Genomic DNA, 23,097 nt, shown 5'->3' with positions numbered 1-23,097 from the left:
ACTGTACGAGCTGTATGGGTGTCCCTGGGGCCCTTTGTAGGCATTTTGAAAATGCTTCTGATGCACTAAGAAAGCACATGGAAAGGCAGAGATATCGGGGCTTAGCAGCCCATGAGCCAGCCCTGATTCCTCTGACCTGGTGATGTGCTCTACAAGCTTCAGGCTCATTCTATGAGCATTCCCGGCACTGCACACTTAGTGAAACACTTAGCCTCCTTCAAGGACTCACTAGGGGACACATGTGAGCAGACTTTGAAAGCCAAGAATTCAGATCAATTACTGTGAAGCCAAATCCAAAGCCGAATTGTATTAATGTTGGGCAGCTTCTTCATCAAAGTCTTGTTAAAAATATGGAAAAGCGCCTCACAAAAAGAGATGACGTCTTGGCAGATCTCAGCATCTTGGATTCAAGTAGAAGGCCATTGAACCCAAGCATTCACTACAGGTGAGGAACAAGTGAGAAGACTGTGTCAATGCTTCTGTTTGAATAGCAAACAAGATTTAAATGGAATGAGAGACTGTGTAGGAAACTCTAACAGTGAGTGTGAGGACTCGGAGCCTCTTCTGCCCTGCATGCAGACTCATCCATGCAGCTCTCTGCACAGCTGTGTGATTCAGTGAGTATACTGCAGCGGATAGCCCTCCTCCTTCCCCCAGGTTACATCTCTATCTCTAGACTGGAGATTTTTGTTTTGCTGACCCTAAGCAGAGCCACGGTGATCACGTGTTAATTGACCCCTTAGCAATAAGATGGACGTGCACAAACATCAGGCACCCTAGAGATTATTGACAGACAGAGAGGCGAAACACCCCTTTAATCATATAAAGGCCTTCTGCAGCAGCCTGTGCTTCTAAAAAATCCTTATATTTAAAATTCTAAATGAGTTTATAAAAACGTAGGATCACACAGGCAACAGTAGATCAATACAGAGTATCACACAGGCAACAGTATGTCAATACAGAGTATCACACAGGCAACAGTATATCAATACAGAGTATCACACAGGCAACAGTATGTCAATACAGAGTATCACACAGGCAACAGTATGTCAATACAGAGTATCACACAGGCAACAGTATATTAATACAGAGTATCACACAGGTCTCTGGTACTTGAGTTTTGTGCATGGCCATCTGATCGCTAAGGGGTCAGTTTACACGGGGTCACGGTGGCTCTGCTCGGGGTCAGCAAAACATTATGTCAGAGTAAGAAACATTGTACAGCCATGTTTGATGGGGAGATGCTTCAAATAATTTCATGTTAAAACTGCATATACTGTACAAGCCTAAATAAATCAATGTGAATGGGACTAATAAAGAAAAGGAAGGTAAGCTCTGTTCTGTTAAACTTCCACGCCTGTATCTGTAATGTGATACTTCACGGCTTTTAAACATGCTTCAATGTGTAAACCAAGATTCTCTTATACATTATATATTTAATTTTACACCTATGAGGGTAGACTGCCATCCTGTGGCGATTATTGGACAGTGCATCTGATATAATGCACTAGGTGGAATTTATTTAATGAGACTAGTTTAAAAAGGACCGTTACTCCCCTACCCCTCCCCTCCAGAAACAGTGACTTCGTCAAATAATGATATTGCAAAATTACTGCTAAGCATCCCTAGTGATCATTTTTATACTGCTCTCATTGCAGAAATTCCACCTTGTTCAGGCAGTACCAAAAGTTGACTTTTTTAAACATGCAAAATAGACATTTTTTCTCTGTCTGGCAACACAGAATGTGCTGCATATGAAAAATTGTGAGGCTTTATTAAACAAATTATAATATAGAGGTGTGGCTAAGCATTGTATCAGGTGTGATCCAGAAATGGGCGTTACAGGGTTATTATCATGTGATAATAAACTATATATAATAAACTATAGATAGATAGATAGATAGATAGATAGATAGATAGATAGATAGATAGATTCAAATTGAGATGTACTGTATACAATATTGGTTTAATTTAGATATTACAATCACAACTGAAAGCTTTTTTTTAGAAAATATATGTGCCTGTTGTGCTCCCATATACAGCAGCGAAACTAACATTCACTACACTGGTAAAAGAACTACATCTGAAAACAAACCGTTACTTATAAACCAAGAAATGTATGTAAAACATGTCGAGGGAAAAACAATAATGTAAACCCACAGATTTAGTGTACATTTGGCTCACATGCTGTGAATTTTTCATTTCATGCAGTGAATCCAATTTTTCCTTCATATTTTTTAATGTGTTTGAATTTATAGATGCATGCTCTATATTTCTGATTAATAAAATCAATTTAAGAAACTGTTTCTGTTAAATTATGACACATCACTTTATTTAGTGTGGTAATATACTTTATTAATGAAAAACAAATGCTTCAAAATGCTCCTTCATTTAATTTTTTGCCGATTTTAATTTTCAACATGCATTAATAAACAATTTAACAAATAAGTGTTATAATCTCACATCATTAAGAAGATTACTGACAGCAGCATCATAAACGAGAATACATGACAGCCCTCAAATATAAAAAGTTTCCTTGAATCTTCCGGAGTTAAGGCTTCCATGCACACATCCTGTCAAATTACAGTGTTTTTAAAGTGAAAGCAAGCAAAATTGTTACGGAGTAAGAAAACTGAATTCCTATATTCCAAATTCCGTATGAACTTTAAGAACTGAGAAATGTAGAACATTCTGAGATCTAAGATTCTAAGTGCTACTAGAGGTAATTAACATTGTATTGATCAATACTAATGCCCAGGTTGTTAATCTAAAGTGTAAACAAGACTGGTCTGAGTACAGATCCCTGAGGAACTCCTTTTCTAATTCAATTCTCTCTGAAATTAATCCATCTGCTTTTATACTTTGGGTTTGATTTCTAAAATAATTAACCATGCAACCGCCTTCTCATCTATATCCACAAGCCTTTGAGTCAGAAGCCCATGATCCACTGTGTCAAAAGCTGTAGAAAGCTCAGTGATCACAGATGCACACACTTCATTCTTATCCAGGGAAAAGGTAATATCGCCCATACCTTTGAGGATTGCTGTCACTGTACCACGATTAGACCCAAACCAGACTGCATTTCACTAAGAATGCTAATAGAATTCAAGTAGCACTTTAACTGTACATTGAGTAGTGACTCAAGCACTGTAGCCAGAACAGGCACATTGGAAATAGGTCTATAGTTATTCACATCAGATTCATCTCCACTTCAGTTTTATTTTGTAAAATGCCACCTATTTCTGTTTCATGTTCAGGAACCCTACAAGACCAAGAAGTACTAAGACATTTTTGTGATGCAAATGCATACAGCCGAAGCATCAAGTAAACCAGATTGCCAATATTAATACAGCTGTCAACTCCAAACCCAGACAACCATCAAATAATGCAATTTAAATGTCAGTGCAATATACAATAACTAATGTAATCCTAAGTATGTGATTTTACAGTATAAATCCCAATATCAATGTGTTTTCCATCCATCCATATTTCTCCTTTTGTAAAAGTATTATTAATGTTCACAATTCAATATTGTAATCTAATCATGCAAATTTAATTTAATAGTGCAAGAATAGCACATTCTCCTGCAATATATAATGATGTTAGGCTGAATCAGGTTGCAGGTATAATTTCTAATATTGCATTATGTAAAATAAATACTATAGTAAACTGTCTTTGATATAAAATATGTAAAGCCAATTTAATATGTTTAAAAAAAACTGTAAAAAGAGAGCCAGTGATAAAATGTGTCTTTACTTGGGATAGACACCAAAAGTTTCTATTGTGTGGCTGCAAATAAGGGACTGGGTTAGAAGCATCGGGTTTTACTGCTGAATTGACAAGCAAAATTTTGTATTTCTTTCTTTGTATTTCACCTAATTAAAAAATGGCTTAGGGATCTATGTACTAATATTACTTACGTGTTAGTAAATACTGTGAATTTGTAGCCTCTGTCCTTCGTAGAATTTTTGCCTGCGATGTATTAACAGCTCTTTTTCGTGAAGAACTATTGTCACCACAAGTTTTCGAACAGCATCAATTACTGCTTATTATATAGAATTTGCATCTCATTATAAATAAATTTGCAACACCAAAATCAAGATTTATAACTTCCATCTGGCAAAGACAAATGAGTGGTATAGTAAACAGAAAGTAGTAGGCAAATGTACTAGGATCGAGCTATGGCTTCTGAAGACTGCAACCATGGCACAGGGCAAAAAGAAAAGGAAAACAAATTTCTACAAAGACGACATTTACCTGTTAGTTAGTGAAATGCAAATCAAGAACTATTATTTAACACTTCGCAGGGCCAAAAAACATTAAGAAAAGAAACATGGAAAGAAATAACTAACAAAATACATTTACTGGGACACTGTAAGCGACAGACACCTGACCTTAAAAAAAATGGCATGACCTAGGAGGATTACAAAAAAGAAAGCAGCAGAAAATAAAAAAAACAAACAGGATAAACTGAATGTGAGGTGAACGTAGCGCAGACCCTGGCACAGCGAAAACAAACCAACACGTAGATCTAAAAGAATGGGTCCCCAAAAACCGAAAGCATATAGAACTAAGCTTGTTTCTATATCGTTTACCATGGGAAATTTGCTCGGTAATTCTCCAGTTTACCAAGTTTGTACTCGTCTGTACCCTGACCATGCTTCCCTTTCAGTGCTTTAAATTTAAGAATATCGCAGAAAATATCGCAGTGCATACAGTAGGCTACGCAGTAAATAGTTTTCATAGATTTTTTGTTGTCTATGCACTACATAATTAATTACTGAGAAGAAAAGATTTTAGTTTGTGTTTAATTAAAGACCTCTGCAATGATTTGTTTCCGTGATTCCCTTCATTATTAATGTGAAATTTAAAATAAAGCACCTTAAAATATAAAAGAAACCAAAACAAAATGTATTTATTGCCATTGTTATTTAATATAGACTAGGTATTAATAATTTTTTTAATATATTTTAAGGTGCTTTATTTGAAAGTACAATAACTAAAAGCCTGTAAACGTTTAAACGTTTCACATACGAACCGCTAGTTGAATCTATGCCAGTGAGAGGCATGCGGCACAAACCCGAACGATAGTACATCAAGGGTAAGCACAGAACCATTATAATGAGATTTGTACATTTGCATACGGAAGTAGTTTGAAACAAACAGTCGTAATTAAACTACCGCAGCAGGGATGAAGTTACGGTAGTGATAATGGCTTTAATACATTGCGGGTTAGTCTACCAAGTCACAAAAACCTATGAAAAGTCAAGATACAAAAGAACAATCAACGATACACAGAGCCCTTAGATTTTAAACAGGAGCTGTCCTGAAAATTAAGTAGCAGTTGTCAAGTCAAACTGATAAACACCAGCTCCTGTGTCTGGATTAAAACTTTTTTGCCCATTATAAATGATTTCTTTAAATGCAATGGCTTTTCCAACTGCAGGATAGCTACAGCCAAGAGTAAAAGCAAAGGCTGGTTACTGCTCAGAACCGGAACTGGATCCAGGAGGTCCTGGAGGTCCTGGAGGTCCTGGAGGTCCAGAAGGTCCTGGAGGTCTAGCAGGTTCTGGAGGTCCTGGAGGTCCAGAAGATCCTGGAGGTCCAGAAGGTCCTGGAGGTCTAGAAGGTCCTGGAGGTCCAGAAGGTCCTGGAGGTCTAGAAGGTTCTGGAGGTCCAGAAGGTCCTGGAGGTCTAGAAGGTTCTGGAGGTCCAGAAGGTCCTGGAGGTCTAGAAGATTCTGTAGGTCCTGCAGGTCCGCTGTCTCCTTTCTCACCTTTTGGTCCTTGGGGAGCTGAGGAAGCTGACCCTCCTGTTTGCTCAGGGTGCTCTGTGGTTCCTGAAAACACATTGTATACTTAGTATATCTTCATGCATACAATGGCTCCTCATACTGGATATGGTGAGCCTATTGGAAGTGCAGTGATGGCCTTGACTTTACTCCTGTTGGAATTCACCAATAATTCAAATGATCAAGAGCTGCGATCTCTGTGACAGCTGAATACAATATGTAATCATTCATATTATAAGATTTCATCAATTCATTTAATTTTTTTTAATTAGGAATAATTTGCTTACACCTGTGATTTTTTTCAACCTAAGTTCTTAATCGATTGTCACATACGCATTTAATTGAGAATAATCGATGCATCAGCATTTTATTATTCAAAATCAAGAATAAACATTAGGGTGTTTAATCAGAAGATCCAATAACTGAATACACTGTTGTGCTTAATAGTTAAACAGAAAGGCACAACTTACATTCAAATAAGAACTGAAAAAGTATGCATGTGTCTGCAGCATATCTCTAGACTTTAATGGTTATGGTACACTTAACTCACGCACAGAACATTATTATTATTTATTTCTTAGCAGACGCCCTTATCCAGGGTGACTTACAATTGTTACAAGATATCACATTATTTACATACAATTACATAATTTTTTTTACATACAATTACCCATTTATACAGCTGGATTTTTACTGGAGCAATCTAATACAGCAGCAGTGTCTACCAGCTGGGATTGAACCTACGACCCTCCATTCAAAAGTCCAGAGCCCTAACCACTACTCCACACTGCTGCCCAATTTGTTGTTGTTAAACTTTAATGGGTCATTTTCAGAAAAATAAAGTGAGGAAAATACAGAAATTATTAATTTATTTATGAAATATAGGCCAAAATATGACTGCATATTACAGTACTGTGAATTACCTTTCAGTTCAGGCGGAGAACGTTGGATGTAGTTGCCACTAAAGGCTGCTAGTTGGTGCAAAAAAACTGTTAAAATAATAGTAACAGTTCATTTTGACAGAGTTAGGGTTAGGGGTTAGGTTTAGGGGTAGAGGTTAGGTTTAGGGGTAGGGGTTAGGGTTAGGGGTAGGGATTAAGTTTAGGGGTAGAGGTCAGGTTTATGGGTAGGGATAGGTTTAGGGGTAGAGGTTAGGTTTAGGGGTAGAGGTCAGGTTTATGGGTAGGGATAGGTTTAGGGGTAGAGGTTAGGCTGCTTTTAATATTGCTGGTCGTATACCATGGTAGCAAAAGCATGTCTAAAAGATATTTTATTTTTGAACCGCAATATAAAATGAAGTGCAAGTATATACAAGTGCTGTATATGTTTTGCTTGGGTTTTTGTTTGTTAGTTTGAAGACCTCTGCCTACCGTACAAGCATTAATATAAGCATATAATTACATAATCAATGTTTTAATATAATTACATAATCAAGTTTTAATGCAAACTGGCAATGGGAGACTTTAAACTGCACTCTAATTTGATGCATTGATTCACCAATATGTAATTGAAGCTCAGGAAACTTAAGGATGGATGATCAATAATCAATGCAAGGATTCATTGTTGTATCTCTAATGTTATTGATTATTTTGATTTGTTTGACTGATTGATGATTTGTTTGAGACTGTAACCTGACCTGTTGTCCCTGGGACTCATTGAAAACAACAGGGTTATTCCTTGTGGCTGAAATTTTAAATAAAATAATATTACACACAGTTGGTAAGATATTGGTTCATATATTACTGGTAAGTAGTAAGAGCAAGCAGACTAATATATAGACTAACAGGGTGGCAGGGGGTGGAAATGTGAACAGCTATCTTTGCAGAAAGACTAAACTATGTCCATGTGGTAGACTGACACTCAGAGCTCGGAGAATATATTTTAGTAAAATATTCTTCATATTTATGGGACACTGATGTATTAAGACACTGCTTCCAACACTGCAGTAACATATATATTGTTCTGAAATGTTTTTCTTTTTTTTTTTACCAGTTGAAAACTCTAAACTTACCTGATGTATTTTCCTGCCAGGGGCTTAGGTCAAAACTGGGAATCTGTGAGCATCTGGAATAGCTTTGACTGTACGGTCTGTATTGGAATACATTTTCAGGAACTTCTTGAATCTTGGTGTTGTCACAGATAATCCGAGAGAGGCTCACTGTTCTTAGGGAGTTTCGCTGGCTTTCAGTGAAGGTGCCACTCTTTTCCCACCAGAATCTTGAAAAGAAATCACACAGTTATTTACATATTTCCATGTATAGTATATTAAAGACTGGACACTACAGTCGTACAGGGACTGCAGTCGAATCAACATAGCTGCTGTAGACAAGATCCCAGAGATTTGTTTAATTCTTGGAATCCCCTTTGTTATTATCTGTATGTAGATACTTACAGCACCTTACAGGTACACACCTACTATAGTTAACTGTCATGTGAAAAGCCACTTCTTGTTCATTCCAACTGATAAAATAAGAAAATAAGAAATGATCCCACTACCACAGCAATAAAACAAACATGTGATATTTTATAATGCGATACTTTGTACTGTGATATTTTGTAACAATTGTAAGTCACTCTGGATAAGGGCGTCTGCTAAGAAATAAACAATAATAATAATAATAATAATAATAATAATAATAATAATAATAATAATAATAATAATAATAATAATAATAATCCCATTCCCCACTTTGTGTGCAGTACTCCTATTCCTGAATCCTCACTCAATCTCCCAATGTGTCCTCAGGTCCTGATTCTGGTCTATGTTTGTGTTACTGATTGGAGTTGACTTTATTCATCCCTTTTGTGGGGGCTTAAAGCTCTCCCAAGCATCCTGTAACACTTCCAGGCTGAATGTATTCAGTACCCTGAACCCAGGGGATTTGTCTAAGGCTATTTTCTTTTTTGTTTTGTTTTTAATTTAGTTGTTGCCAATTGATTTTTACCCTGTTTTTCTCCCAATTTGAAATAGCCAATTATTTTAGGCTCAGCTCACCGCTACCACCCCCGCGCTGACTCGGGAGCGGTGAAGACGAACACATGCTGTCCTCCCAGAGCTACATCATCAGAGGACAACACAGCTCACAGGCAAGCTCGCAGGTGCCTGACCAGTCTACAGGGGTCGCTGGTGCGCAGTGAGCCGAGGACACCCTGTCCGACCTAAGCCCTCCCCACCCGGGCGACGCTCGGCCAATTGTGCCCCGCCCCTTGGGAGCTCTCGTCCACGGTCGGCAGTGGAATAGCCTAGACTTGAACCGGTGACCACCAGGCTATAGGGCACACGTGGAGCGCCTTTTCTGAAATCTTGCCATAATCTCATTTTTAGTATTATGGATACCTAAACTGAGCACAGTATTCTGTATGTGTGGTCTCACCAGGGAGTTACACAACCATCTACATCTGTACATAGTCAGGCATTCTGTGAGCCTTTTCAAATGCCTCCCCACATTGCCTGAATGCTAACACTTTTGGTTGTGGGCCTGTTCTAATTCAGTACCATCCATTTGGCATTTGTTCCTTACATGTTTGTGTATATAAAACCTTTGCCTATCTAATACAGATCTCAGCACCGAAAAAAAGAATTAATTAATTAGATAAAACATGCTGGTTTGATCACTGAAACAACACAGTAATGACCAGCAAGTACACATTTAAATAATTGTATTTGTGATTGCAGATGGATATATTGTACAAATAATACAGCCCCTTACAAAAACGTCCTCTTACCTGTCTCCATTTCTTATCTTTTGAAACTGTGTTGCTATCAGACAGGCGAATAGTGGCCCTACTCTAGCGTTGCTGGCAAAGGGTTCGGAGATCCCGCCCATCCAGATGTCAATGTTGTCAGGAGACCCATACAGTCCGAGCAGCTTCACGGACAGGTTTCTGTTACTGAGGACTTCAGCCAGCTCATTAACAGTCTTGGGCTCAAAAAGACCACAGAAACGCCTCCAGTCATTGTACCCTAGACAAAACACGAGAAAAAAGGGTTTATATCATGCCATGGAAAGCTGATGTGGCCAGATCATTCTTTTTACCTTGTCAAATTTAATTACATTGTAGGTGTACTATCATTCAAAACAAGTGTACAGGTTGATATTCACAAACAGTAACTAGTAGATAAGTATTAATGTATGACAATATCAATAATCACATTACGATCAATTCTAATAATGTTACTTTGGTATTGTTACAAGCGATTAAGAAACAGCTAAGGGTATTATAGGTTCTCCTAATTGCACCTGCCGTACTGGTTCATTATAATGTCTTTACCTGGTAGCCCATGGTCTCGGCTGCGCTGAATATTTAGAGAGCCCAGGTCCAGTGCAAGGTGGCTGGTTAGCTTGAACAGCCGTTCACGCAGCTCCTCGTGCATCATCTTATCTTGCGTATTCAACTTGGCAGGCTTTCCAATCAAACCCCGAAGGATCGGATCAACTCCACCTGAAAGAAAGAGAAAACAATATGTCAGCAAACTGACCTGTTAGAAGGGCAGCAGTGGAGCAGAACAAACTGCACATTCCAGACCTGTACAGTGAATGAAAGTGCAAGGAACAAAACATTTATTACATCTTTTTTTTTTTAGCTACAACCACTTTCAATACTTTAAAACTAAAATGTTATTACATTGCACTTATGGACTATATATTTGTAGTGAAGACCCCGATTAATGTGTTTTTACACCCCAATAATCCACAAAAAACACTGTCATCACATCAGAAACTATTGTTTAAATTCAGTAGCAGCAAAGCGGTTCCATTGACAGAACCAGAAAACGTGTTTCTAGTCTTACCTTCAAAGACAAGCCTCCAAGGGGTGAAGAAGGCTTTATGAAGGAGTACGCTGGGATACTCAGGATGCTCCTGATAGGTCTCGTTCAGGCGGAACATGAACGGCTGGATGGTAAGATGTGCAAACCGGAAAGCAGCTGTAGAAAATACATTGGCAACTCCAGGGTCCACAGACTCATCGTAACCACTGTATGTCTTGAGATACGTGTCAACAGCCTCTCTTCCGACGATCCGAGGCAGGTACTCTCTGTAGATCAAAATCTAGACAAAGCGTGAAAAACTGCTTTTAATATCAAATCATGGGTGCATTTCTGAAACAGAGCAAACAATGCATGGTACCAATCAGCCAGATCTCCAATTAAAAACAGATGCATTTTTTTCTTTGTTTTAAACGAGTACCTGCCTGTATTCGTCAGTGGGAAACTGGACTGGAAAACCACACCTCAGAGTTTTTGGAATATGACATATTTTGTTTAGTTACCAATAAAAAATATGAGCCTCTTTGGATTTGAATTTAAAGCAACTCAATGTTTAAAATATAATAAATCAGTGCTTGGTTTGGAAATAATTCATACCAGTGATTTTCTTTAACTCCGTTACCGTTACATGCCAAGTACTCGGATCATACATTACAATCTGTCCACTTTTTTTTTTTAACATGATTTTTTTAATATAATTTTAGAAGGATACACAGTAAATGGTCATTGGCCCACATTGTAAACACTGTAAAACGTTGGTCATTCCAGGCCAGCTATGTTCAAAATTAACTTAACAAAATAAACCTCAATCCAGGCTCTAAATTAGTTAATTATTTCATTTTACTTATTAAACCTGGAGTAGAATGGCCCTCGAGGATGGAAATTGGACAAGCACATTTCTATTGTAAAGCGCCCTGGAATGCTCTGCATGAAGAACGCTATATAAAAGCAAACTGTATTGTATTGTATTGTATTGTATTGTATTGTACAGCATGAAGATAACATATTTAAACCTATCAGAGAGTTAAATGTAAACATGGAGTCTGATTAAATTAGCCCCTTAAATCACAACCACAGGGCCCAGTTGTCTGCAGTACCTGGTGATACGCCCCCATGATTTTCCGGGCCTCCTGGAAGAGGATTTCTCCATTCCAGTGTGGGTTCAGTTTTTTCAGTTCTCTTGCCAGGCGGTTATGCTCTCTGACAAATAAAGTATGGATTGCTGTCAGCCCAATGTTTTCATTGACTCGTGCATCACCTGCAAGAAAGGAGTGTGTTCATTCAACCTTCCAGATCAGGTGCAGTACAGTGCCATTGTCGTGCCACTGCTAGGAGAGCCAAAGAACATGGAGCTGTCTGCAGTTACTCACAAGAATCCCTACACAGCCAACACATGTTCTGTCTATTGCTACAAACCAACAACATATGTGTCCACCAAATTAATATTAATATTGAAAAATATAGAAACAATTCATGTGAATGAAGATTTTCAAAAGAATATATTGTTTATATGTTTAATCTCTTCTCATGCTGTACTACCATTTGCTACTTGTGTTGGGCGACTCAGTTCTGGTATCAGTAAAATACCAGTCGATACCACAATATCAATACTGATTAAGATTTTTTTTTAAATCTCATATAGTCATTTGAAAAACACATTTTGTGCAAATGTGCACAAAACAGCATTAATTAAAGATACATGGTTTGGCCCCACAGTATTTATCTTATCTCTTATGAGTCTACACCCCTTCATGCAACCTTCGCTCAACTGGTCTTTGATTGTTATGTGTTCCCTCTGTTCACCTACATTCTATGAGCGACAGGGCTTTTTGCTGTTATGCCTCAAAACTTTGGAACACCATTTCAAAAGAGATCAGGGACTCTGCCACTCTTAATGCTTTTAAATCTAGCTTAAAGACCTACTTTTATAGAAAGGCATTTTTATGACTTTTTATTTTCTGTTCTGTTTGTTTGTAAAGCGCTTTGAGATGCTGCTTTTAAAGGCGCTATATAAAATAAAGTTTATTATTATTATTATTATTATTATTATTATTATTATTATTATTATTATTATTATTACCTTTATTTTTCCCCCCAATGAATTATTTGTTTGGTATTTTAGAACTACAAAAAAAATGAAAGTATGGTTCATACTGATACAGAGTATTGGTTTCATAATTAAATCAGATTGATATCAAAACCTTTTTAGAATTGAATTGTCAACGCTTGTTTCCTACTGGTAAAAAATAAGGTTTTTCTTCGTCTGGTTTCTGGGAGTCTAGGAGATGACTGCAGGGGCAATTTCAGTGAGCATTGCTCTTGTAATACGGTATCATTTTAAAAAGAAGACGTTTAATAAGTGCGTGAATAATACCTGCATGGAAACATTCAACTTCGCTCAGAGACTGGTCACTCGTAGCACTCCTCCTCGTAGCGCACATGTTCATCTCCATTTTGTTGAACGGTAGGAACTCCAGTCCATCGTCTCTGAATTCATCATTGACAGCCATCAGACCAAGATCGCTTTTTAGGTTCCTCAGTTTTCTTGATAAAGGCTCCTCTGAACCATAAACCATGCTGGCGTCAACAAACGAGGTGAGGGCGTTTATCTGCTCACGGGTGTTGGCATTTCCAAACATGTACCCTGTGGTTCCAGTGCCACAGGCTGGAGCCGACCGAAAGAAAGGGATGCAGCTGTCAGTGTCGTGAATTCTGGTGTCGTTGGGAGGAATCTGGTGATAAAACAGGGAAAGTATTTCATTTTGCAGCATTGCTGGTGCAGATGCAGATCGTTCATTCATCTGTAAAAATTGCCCCGGAAGAAGCATTTACACATCACCTGTACACCACATGGGCCTGTATTTATGAACACTGGTATGTGTATTGAATACTTGAGTGATGTAAACTTTCGTTTTGTAGATCAATCACATAGCTTTAATAACTAGACAGACAGAATTTTTTTTCTTTTTTAAACTTGGTAAGTGCTCTTTTAACATAATTAAGTAAAGTACATTTACATTGGATGGTAGAGTTGACATAGACTGTTTATACTTAAATGAAAGTGGAAGCTCCTGTGACTTCTCAGTGGGCAATCTGATTGTGAGACGCATAATTATGCCACTTGAGAGAGCATCATCTCTGCAGAGGCAGCCATGAGTGTAGGATTTAGTGTTGAGAGTGGGTCCGTCACAGAAAAAGCTTCTACCTTAATCGGGAAGCATGGAGATGCTTGGTCACAGCTTTCGTCACAGTGAATGCCTTTATTGAACGATCGCACACTCGGAGACGTAGGAGTGATGCCAAGATCATGATCTGTCCATTGGCCGAACAGCACCAGCATGTAGGCAAAATCATTATCTTGGGTCAGGTTGTCATTTGGGGTCTGAAGAATATGGTTGGACACCGCCCTGGCCTAAAATGAACAACAGTTATTGGTATTTATGTTCATCACAGAAGAAATGGTTTGAATTGTTGTATTTTTTGTTATATAATATCATAGTGTTACCAGAGGGAGGTGGAATCCTGAATACAGTCTGTTGGGATCCCAGCCTTTGGGGAGATGAATTCCATCTTCATACTGCGAAGGCAGCCAGCGGCTGAGCGGGGTGTTTGATGCTCCTAGCCGAGGGTTTCTCCTACCATTTCCAAAAACAAGGGGGCACATTTCACTAACAAGCTCCCTCATTTTGTAATTCACTTCAGAGTTCAATTCAGAAGACTAAGTCAAATGACTAGGTTTATAACATATTTCTTAAGAGAGCATTTTAGAGCTCATTCATTTTGTTGAATTATGTAAAGTTCCTTAGGATGAGTGTACCTGCAGAATGCTATATAAAGGATTGGGTACACTATGATACAGTATCAAAATACCATTTTGACCATCTTATTCTGACCTCTTCAGCCACCCAGATCTTTTAAGTGATCATACAAAACATATAAATGTAATATGCATGCTTTTATTTACATCCATAGTACTAATGTACAAATTAATAAACACAGTGAGTGCTGCAAATTGAAGGAAATGTTAATGAAATCCTATGGATTTTTGTATAGATTGCCACTAAGATTACTATAGCTACAAGGAAGATTAAGATCCATGGCATTACTATAGAAGTTAATACACCAAATAAATGAGTACAACATGTATCTAAAAGGAATTACTTAGTAATGGATAGACTGAATTGTTAATATCTTTTTTATTAGTCTGTCAGTAACTTTGTCCCTGATGTACAAACAACTGTTTCCACCACTGTGATCTCTCGATATCGGGATCATTAAAAGAATTCGACTTACTTGTTGTTGCACACACTGGTGATGGTCCTGTATTTGTCTACAAGGGCATTAGTGTTACAGGAAGGCACTGTGATCCGGGCTTCACAGCCTGTGAGCCGAGCAATCACTGACAAGTCTTCTGGAGTTAAAATATCTTAAAGGCAAAAAAACAGATTGTTGTCATGCCCTAGATCTGACTTATTTAGGAAACTGTTTTATAAGAAATATTAATACTGTAAACATCAGGGCCATGCCAAGCAATGAGTACAACCGAATATGAGTAATACACAAGTAATTTTGCTATTACTCATTATTCTGGGAATACAGATAGGGCAGTGAAGACTGCCAAGCTCGTCTAGAGATGGATGGAGGGATGAGGCGTGGGCAGGAGAGACCATCAGCACAGGAGTGTTTGAACGACACATCCTCCATTACTCTTTCAGAGGAGTGCTGCTGTCAATGAATTCCTACATACATCCACTTTGAAGAAAGGACTTCCTAAGGATATACTTTCCAAAAGCACACATTATTTCAAAAGATGTTTTAGTTCACATTAGGTTAATTTTAACCTTTGTTCAAAGTTATTTGTTATCTCTGTGTGCACATGTCCGTGAAACTAAGTTTGTTTTCATTTATCAAAAAAAAAAAAATAGCATAGATTTTTTTTAAAGGTGGTTTTGTGTTTTTTCAGGGACTGTGGGTTATAGCATTCTATTACTCTGTCTTATAGCATTACTATTACTCTGTCTTACAGCATTACTATTACTCTGTCTTATAGCATTCTATTCCTCTGTCTTATAGCATTCTATTACTCTGTCTTATAGCATTACTATTACTCTGTCTTACAGCATTACTATTACTCTGTCTTATAGCATTCTATTCCTCTGTCTTATAGCATTCTATTCCTCTGTCTTATAGCATTCTATTACTCTGTCATATAGCATTACTATTCCTCTGTCTTACAGCATTACTATTACTCTGTCTTTGTCTAGACAAAAGAATGACTGCTACTGCATGCTTTCAAAGCATTTTGTTAAAAGCAATAGTACATCATGTCCCTCCTATGAGGACAGTGCTTCTATGTTAACAAATGTAAGATATTTAAGTTTCTTGCTGCTAAAAAATCTGTATTTTCTCTTTCTTTGTTGTGAGATAAAAGCTACACTACTGATTTTTAAAGACAGTATATTGTCCTGTAAGAGGACAGGGCTATTTATCTTAGTAATGGTAAGCTATGTTTTGAGTTACTAAGCTTTTTTTTTATTTCTTGTGCCGCAATGTTTTCAAATACAGTCTCCCTTTCCTTGTTTTAGGTAAACCAAAAATAATCTTTAGCATTAGAAAAAAATAACCATTTTCAAGGAAGTTTTTTTTTTGTGGCTGTATTTTTTTTTTTTCTTTTCCTTGTTATGCTCTGGTGTACTATTGTGTAATGTTGTACAGTAGTTCATACAGACAAACCTTAATAACCTGCATGCTTGTAAAATAACTAATAACTACTTTTCAATGACTTTGCACACTCTTGCTATTGTTTGTTTGGTTGAAAAGCATTAGCTTTAGCTGGAGCTCAATGGTAACCGTGTCAACTGACAACAAAACATTTACAAAGAACCCTTTTCAGAGGACGATAAACTGGTCTGCTTCAGTAACCTTAAATTGTTACAGAAAAGTGTTCCTTCTGGTGAACTTTCCTGAGTAAAAGTTGAAAAACAAGTAATGCGCTAGTTTTTTGTGTGTGTGTGTGAATAAAGCACATCTCAAAACTATCATAAGAACATAAGAACATAAGAAAGTTTACAAACGGGAGGAGGCAATTCAGCCCATCTTGCTCGTTTGGTTGTTAGTAGCTTATTGATCCCAGAATCTCATCAAGCAGCTTATTGAAGGATCCCAGGGTGACAGCTTCAACAACATTACTGGGGGGTTTGTTTCAGACCCTCACAATTCTCTGTGTAAAAAAGTGCCTCCTATTTTCTGTTCTGAATGCCCCTTTATCTAATCTCCATTTGTGACCACTGGTCCTTGTTTCTTGAATGACCTTTGCTGCTGCAACAGTGTTTGCCACTCCTCCTATTTTTGTGTTGTCTGCAAATTTAACAAGTTTGTAGATTTTATCTAGTTAGTAGATATTAGAACCGAGATCTGGCAATTCTGCAAATTGATAAATTTAACAAGTTTGCTTACTATACCAGAATCTAAATAATTAATGTAGATTAGGAATAGCAGAGGACCTAATATTGATCCCTATCGATTCTTAGGGGGTGGCACACAATTGGCAGAGCGCCGCCTGGGTAGGGAGGGCTTACGTCGGCAGGGCAATCCACGGTTCGCCACGCACCAGTGACCCCTGTGGCTGATAGGGCGCTTGCGGGTCTGCAGTGGAGCCATTCAGATCTGTGTTGTCTTCCAGCACTATAGGTCTGGTGGCTTCGCTGTGGATCCGCAGTGTGAAAAATGACGGATTGATAGGAACACATTTCGGAGGGCACGTGTTTCAGCCTCTGTTTCCCGAGTCACCAGGGTGTTGCAGCGGCGAACCGGGATAAAAATAATAATTGGGCATTCCAAATTGTGTAGAAAACCAGGGTAAAAACCATTGGCGATGACTAAATTTATATATAAAAAAAAAATTTATAAAACTATCGGATATATGTTGAATAAAAATGCTGTGATATGGTAATATCTTGCTTGTGAACACTGCAGTGTGTTCTGTAACACTTTAAAATGAATGTAAACATTTACACAATCCCGTCATTTAACTGCATTTAAGTCACTTTAGAGATACTGTGTTAACCCTTTCATGCAAGGCAACCTCATATGGGGACAGATAAAAAAAAAACACTCTGAGTTAAAAGTCCATCGTTAGTGCTATGGGTCCTCCCCTTTCACAAGCATTCCTTTCACACATGTTACAGAAAGCACACTGTACAAAGCGCGTGTATGAATGTGTGAAGGTACCTGTTGCATTCAGAGAGCGTCTGTGTATCCTGTGCACTCTCTGTGTGATGAGGCTCAGGGTGATCTCCATGTATTCTGCAGCTCGGACTGCAGACCTGGTATCTGCTGCAGGCTGCTTAAAGAAGGACAGCAGATCTGATGGGCTGAGGGATCTCCTTTTATACTTAGTTTTAGAACTGATGAAAAGAGAAGAAAACGCAAACCTCAGTGTTAGTCAATAGAAGAACATACAGGACTAATAATGTAAAGTGTTAGTGCATCAGACTCACTGTTAGTCAATGGAAGAACATACAGGACTAATGTAAAGAACATACAGGACTAGTGTAAAGTGTTATTGTATCAGTCAATAGAAGAACATACAGGACTAGTGTAAAGTGTTATTGTATTGGATGGTTATGTTGGCATTTTTGGTTTATATATATATATATATACATATATATATATTTTTTTCTAGAAAATAATACATTGATACAAAATACACAAACTGTAAGATTTATATTTTAGAGTCCCAGAGCCGACACACAGCTCTAGTATTATGGAGCTAGTGAAAGAACAGGTGCTGGATATTTTGGGTAGGATATACTAAACCAGAAAATGTAAACAGTAAATTACACGAACAATAAAACAAATAGACAAAACATTTCCTTCTACTCTATTTTGGTACAGGCTGTGAAAAAACAAATCCAGTCCAATTGTTTGTACCATTTTATTTACAAACTACATGCATTTTAAAACCTGTAAGATGCTTACGTCTCATAAGGTTTTGATAATACAGTGCAATACTGGCATTTTCAGCAACATAAAGTAATCTAAGCTTCTTTGGTTGCTAGTAGCTGATTGATATTAATTTTGTCAAGTTGGGTCTTAAAGGACAGCATGCCTAGGTAGCCCATTTCATACCCTCACCACTACTGTTGCAGATGCTCATTTTGTGTTTCTTAATTATGTGTGTGTAATTCCCAAAATATGTTTTGTTACCTTGTGTTAATGAGGTACTTACAGATCTCTGGTGTACTTGTATGCTTGGTCCACCCTACTCTTTGCTTCTGCTAAAGCACTGCTGATGAATGGTCGTCCCAAGGTTTCATCTGAAACTGTACCACAAACAGTCGATTCACTTAGCAAGAAAGAATTGGGACTGCAGTTGAGCAAATTAAACTTTATCGTATTAAAAGGCACATTATAAAAAAAAAAGAAAAAGTGTAAAAAAAAACCCAAAAAACTTCTGTTAAAATTGTTCTGCTTACCCCCAACAACATTCTCCAGCGTTACGAACAACACAGCAGCAAGCACTAACGCCAGGGTCTTCATTTCTAAAAAAAATAAATACAATAAAATGAACCAAACATAATGTAAAATGAATATCAAAAGGTTTCAATGCATCCTGTCTGTCGAAGCTCATAACTCAGTCTTGAGAAGGAAACCCTGAAGAAGCAGCAGCAACGTGGTAATCCATTCCAGAAACCATCTGTGTGAAAACGTGCCTCCTACCCTTTCTCCTAAATATGTCCCTACTCACTGCCCACTGTGTCCTTTCATTATTCGTTTCTTTGCTAAGTTTGGAGTAGTCCCTGGGGTTGTTCAACCCTTATAGCACTTCTCTCCCCAAATACTTCTTTTTCCTACATTATGCTAAATAGGTACATTTCCCTCAAACTATCCTCATACCCGTCAGGCCTCGAATTAGTGACATTTTAAGTGAGACTTCAGTGTGTTCATGTTTGTTTGAGGCATGTTTCTATGAGTAGATATTAGAACCGAGATCTGGCAATTCTGCAAATTGATAAATCCACTTAACATGAAGGATTACATTTCCAACAACGTATAAGAAAAATCAGAGAAAATTTGATTAGATGTACTGTTGCCTTTAACAGAACCTTGAAAAAGTCTCATGACCTACATTCATGGCATGTGGAAAAACATATTGTAAAAATGGTCTATGCAAAATCTTATCAATATTAGATGTTCTGATCTGAACATAGAGCTTTAATTTAACCAACAGATCACAAGCCATAAATAATGTCATGGCCCAGATTCCGATACTATCAATAGCTTGTGCTTATAAATGTCCACACACAGCTTCATCACAATTAGATTTATTTTTAAAAGTTGTGTTTCCCCTTGTGCAAATCAGTTGCAGTCGTAATGGTCTAAACAAAAGATCTGTCAGATTTTGATAGAGGGCTGAGGAAAAGTCATTTTAATAGCCCTCCGGAACAATTTTAACAACTTGCCATATGGAATATGTGCTGCCCTTGGAAGCCCAGCAAGGTACCTCACCTATTGGCATAGCTGAAACCTAATGACTTCTTAGCAACTTAAAACCATTTTAAAAATAGGTGGGTGGTACTCACCTACAATGTAGAGGTTCTCCCTGAAAAAGTTTTCAAATCTGTCTTTTTATAACCCCTAACCCCTCCTACCTTATAGAACAAATGTGATCTAATCAACATTAAGATGCTGGTTACATCAATCAGCTTGTGTAAAACGATTTCCTTGTTCCTTGTACATTGAAATTGACCACCTTATTACTTGTGGGTGCATCTCTTACCAGACTGAAAGTTTTCCCCAGGAAATGAAAAGAAGAAAGAACACAGAACATTTTCTGTTTTTATTACCGTATCTTAAAGTCATTCATCAACACGGTTTGACTCATCTGAATTCATTTGAATTCAGTTATACATAACGATTGTAATAAAGTGTGTCCAACATAAAATACTTTATTTTTCATTATAAATCAAATGTAGAATAAGAAGATAAGTAGATAAATGCAATCATTTCTTTACTCAGTTTTTCCAAACTAACATGTAAAAATGTGTCTGTTTTGCTTAATTTTTTGATCCTCTGGGCTGGCAGATTATTTGCATTTTGTTTTTGGTTTAGTAAACGGGTCCGAGATCAGTTTTAAGTGTAACTCAGAACACCAGCTTCTGAAATCACTGTTAATTTAGGTAAGGGATTGGGAGTCTAGAATTGGTAATCAGGTTTGTGAAACCCAGAGGGTTTTTCTGTACTACCCTCTCCTGTGTCGAAGTACTATAAATGGATACTGTACAAAGTATACAATATATGACATATTTTTTATTTAGCGCCAGTTTAATTCAAGTAGCACATGATATGATCGGAATTTGGTGTCCGTTCTGTTCTTGTCAGTGTTGCACTCCACAGCTAGACATGCACAGCAGTGTCCAAGCCAAGTGATCTCAATTGGAGTTGCACGAAATACTGAAGACCCCCTGTGGCCAAGTGGTTAACAGTGTGCAGGTGCAGGTGATCAATAAACAGACAGACAATTATAATCCAGGTGCAATGTTGTTTAATGGTTCTATTTCGTAATACAATAGTAAATAATAACAAATAGCAGTGAATAATAACAAAGTGAACAACAGTAAATAATAACAATGTCAATGAAAAGCAACACAGCGGCATGTATTGCTTATCTGTAATCCACAGGTTGGCCCCGAAATAATAACAGTCCCATTTTAATTCACCCACCCAAACACAAACATCCGTCCGCAGTGCGTGCTCTAGTGCTCGTGGTGAAAATACAGTACTTTAGTGTAAACAAAGTGAAGTGTTGTCCAGGTTCGTGCTGGTCTTTTGCGACAGCTCCTGGATCATGTTTAGCCGTCTAAATAATCACACAAGTATAATTCAGACATGACAATAAACAAACAGTGCTAATGGTCCTGTGCAGGTTTGATCACAATTGGACTTTAAAACAAGACAACCGCTTAAGTGACTCTGCAGCTATAACCTAGTCTCAGTAAGTCACCTTGGATAAAGGTGTCTGCTAAATAAACAAATTATATAATATATATATATATATACAGTGGCTCTCAAAGGTATTTACCTCCCTCCCCCCCCCTTGGACTTTTCCACATTTTATTGTGTTACAACATGGAATCAAAATGGATTTAACTAGGAGCCACTGATCAACACAAACAAGACCAAAATGTCAAAGTGAAAAATAAAATCTACAAATTCTTCTAAATTAATTGCAAAAACAAAACAGAAAATAATTGATTGCATAAGTATTCACCCCCTTTGCTATGACACACCTAAATAAGCTCAGATGCAACAAATTGTCTTTAGAAGTCACATAATTAGTTGAATGGAGTCCACCTGTGTGCAATTAAGGTATTTCACATGATTTCAGGTTAAATACACATGTCTCTGAGAGGTCCCACAGTTGGTTAGTACATTTCCTAACAAAAACTATATCATGAAGATGAATGAACATTTAAAGCAAATCCAGAATAATGTTCTTCAAAAGCACCAGGGGTAGGATATAAGAACATTTCGAAGGCATTGAATTGTGGCTTCGACCACAATTTCTCCTGCCGCGAAAGAGCGGCTGGGGGAGCTGGTCTCCTGACCTCCCCCCCCCTTCTTCGTGGCCGGCAGCTCCCCTCCGTGGGGCTCCGGCCAGCCAATTTCCGGCAGCGAAACTGCTGTGGGAGAGCTGGTCTCCTGGCCTCCCCCCCCTTCTTCGTGGCCGGCAGCTTCCCGTCACGGGGCTCCAGACACATTATTTCCTGCCGCATGGCAGGACTGGTAGCGACCCCAGGCGAAGCAGGACCCTCGACGACCCCAGGCGACGGCAGCAGTAGCGGACCCTCGGGAAGCGACAGCAGCAGCAGGGGACCCTCGGGAGGCGACGGCAGCAGCAGCGGACCCTCGGGAGGCGACGGCAGCAGCACCGGACCCTCGGGAGGCGACGGCAGCAGCAGCGGACCCTCGGGAGGCGACCTCGGGAGGGGAGCCCCTGGCCATGGAGACGGCAGCGGGAGCTCCACTTCTCCCTGGTACCCTGTAACTGGTGCGGAACAGCAGGCAGCCCCAGGCGATGCAGAGCAGCTGGCAGCCCCAGGTGATGCGGAGCAGCAGGCAGCTCCAGGCGATGCGGAGCAGCAGGCAGCCCCAGGCGATGTGGAGCAGCAGGCAGCCCCAGGCGATGCAGAGTAGCAGGCAGCCCCAGGAGGTGGAGGTGGGACCAGCAGCTACTCTCCCTCTTCTGGCGGAGGTGGGAGCGACACATAGTCCTCTCACGGTGGTGGAGGTGGAACCAGCAGGAACTCTCCCTCTGCTGGTGGAGGTGGGAGCGACACGCAGTCCTCCCGCGGAGGTGGAAGTGGAACTAGCAGGTATTCTCCCTCTTCTGGTGGAGGTGGGAGCGACACGCAGTCCTCCCACGGAGGTGGAAGTGGAACTAGCAGGTATTCTCCCTCTTCTGGTGGAGGTGGGAGCGACACGCAGTCCTCCCACGGAGGTGGAAGTGGAACCAGCAGGTATTCTCCTTCTGCTG

General features: G+C 38.8%; 1 protein-coding gene across 1 annotated transcript; it reads right to left on the bottom strand.

Moving 5' to 3' along the window:
- Positions 1–2,346: 2,346 nt before the first annotated feature.
- On the bottom strand, positions 2,347–19,100 carry LOC117397753 (myeloperoxidase). Its single transcript, XM_059013574.1, has 13 exons — positions 19,037–19,100; positions 18,790–18,883; positions 17,790–17,965; positions 14,853–14,985; positions 14,065–14,194; positions 13,765–13,971; positions 12,934–13,291; positions 11,657–11,817; positions 10,584–10,842; positions 10,064–10,234; positions 9,518–9,755; positions 7,803–8,008; positions 2,347–5,839 (listed from the first exon to the last, which is right to left on the bottom strand). Exons 1-13 carry the CDS (start codon positions 19,098–19,100, stop codon positions 5,481–5,483), a joined length of 2,556 nt encoding a protein of 851 aa, XP_058869557.1. The 3' UTR covers positions 2,347–5,480.
- Positions 19,101–23,097: the final 3,997 nt, after the last annotated feature.

Source organism: Acipenser ruthenus, chromosome 46 (assembly GCF_902713425.1).
Source record: "Acipenser ruthenus chromosome 46, fAciRut3.2 maternal haplotype, whole genome shotgun sequence".
Lineage (NCBI taxonomy): Eukaryota > Metazoa > Chordata > Actinopteri > Acipenseriformes > Acipenseridae > Acipenser > Acipenser ruthenus.
This window is presented reverse-complemented; position numbering and strand designations above follow the sequence as displayed.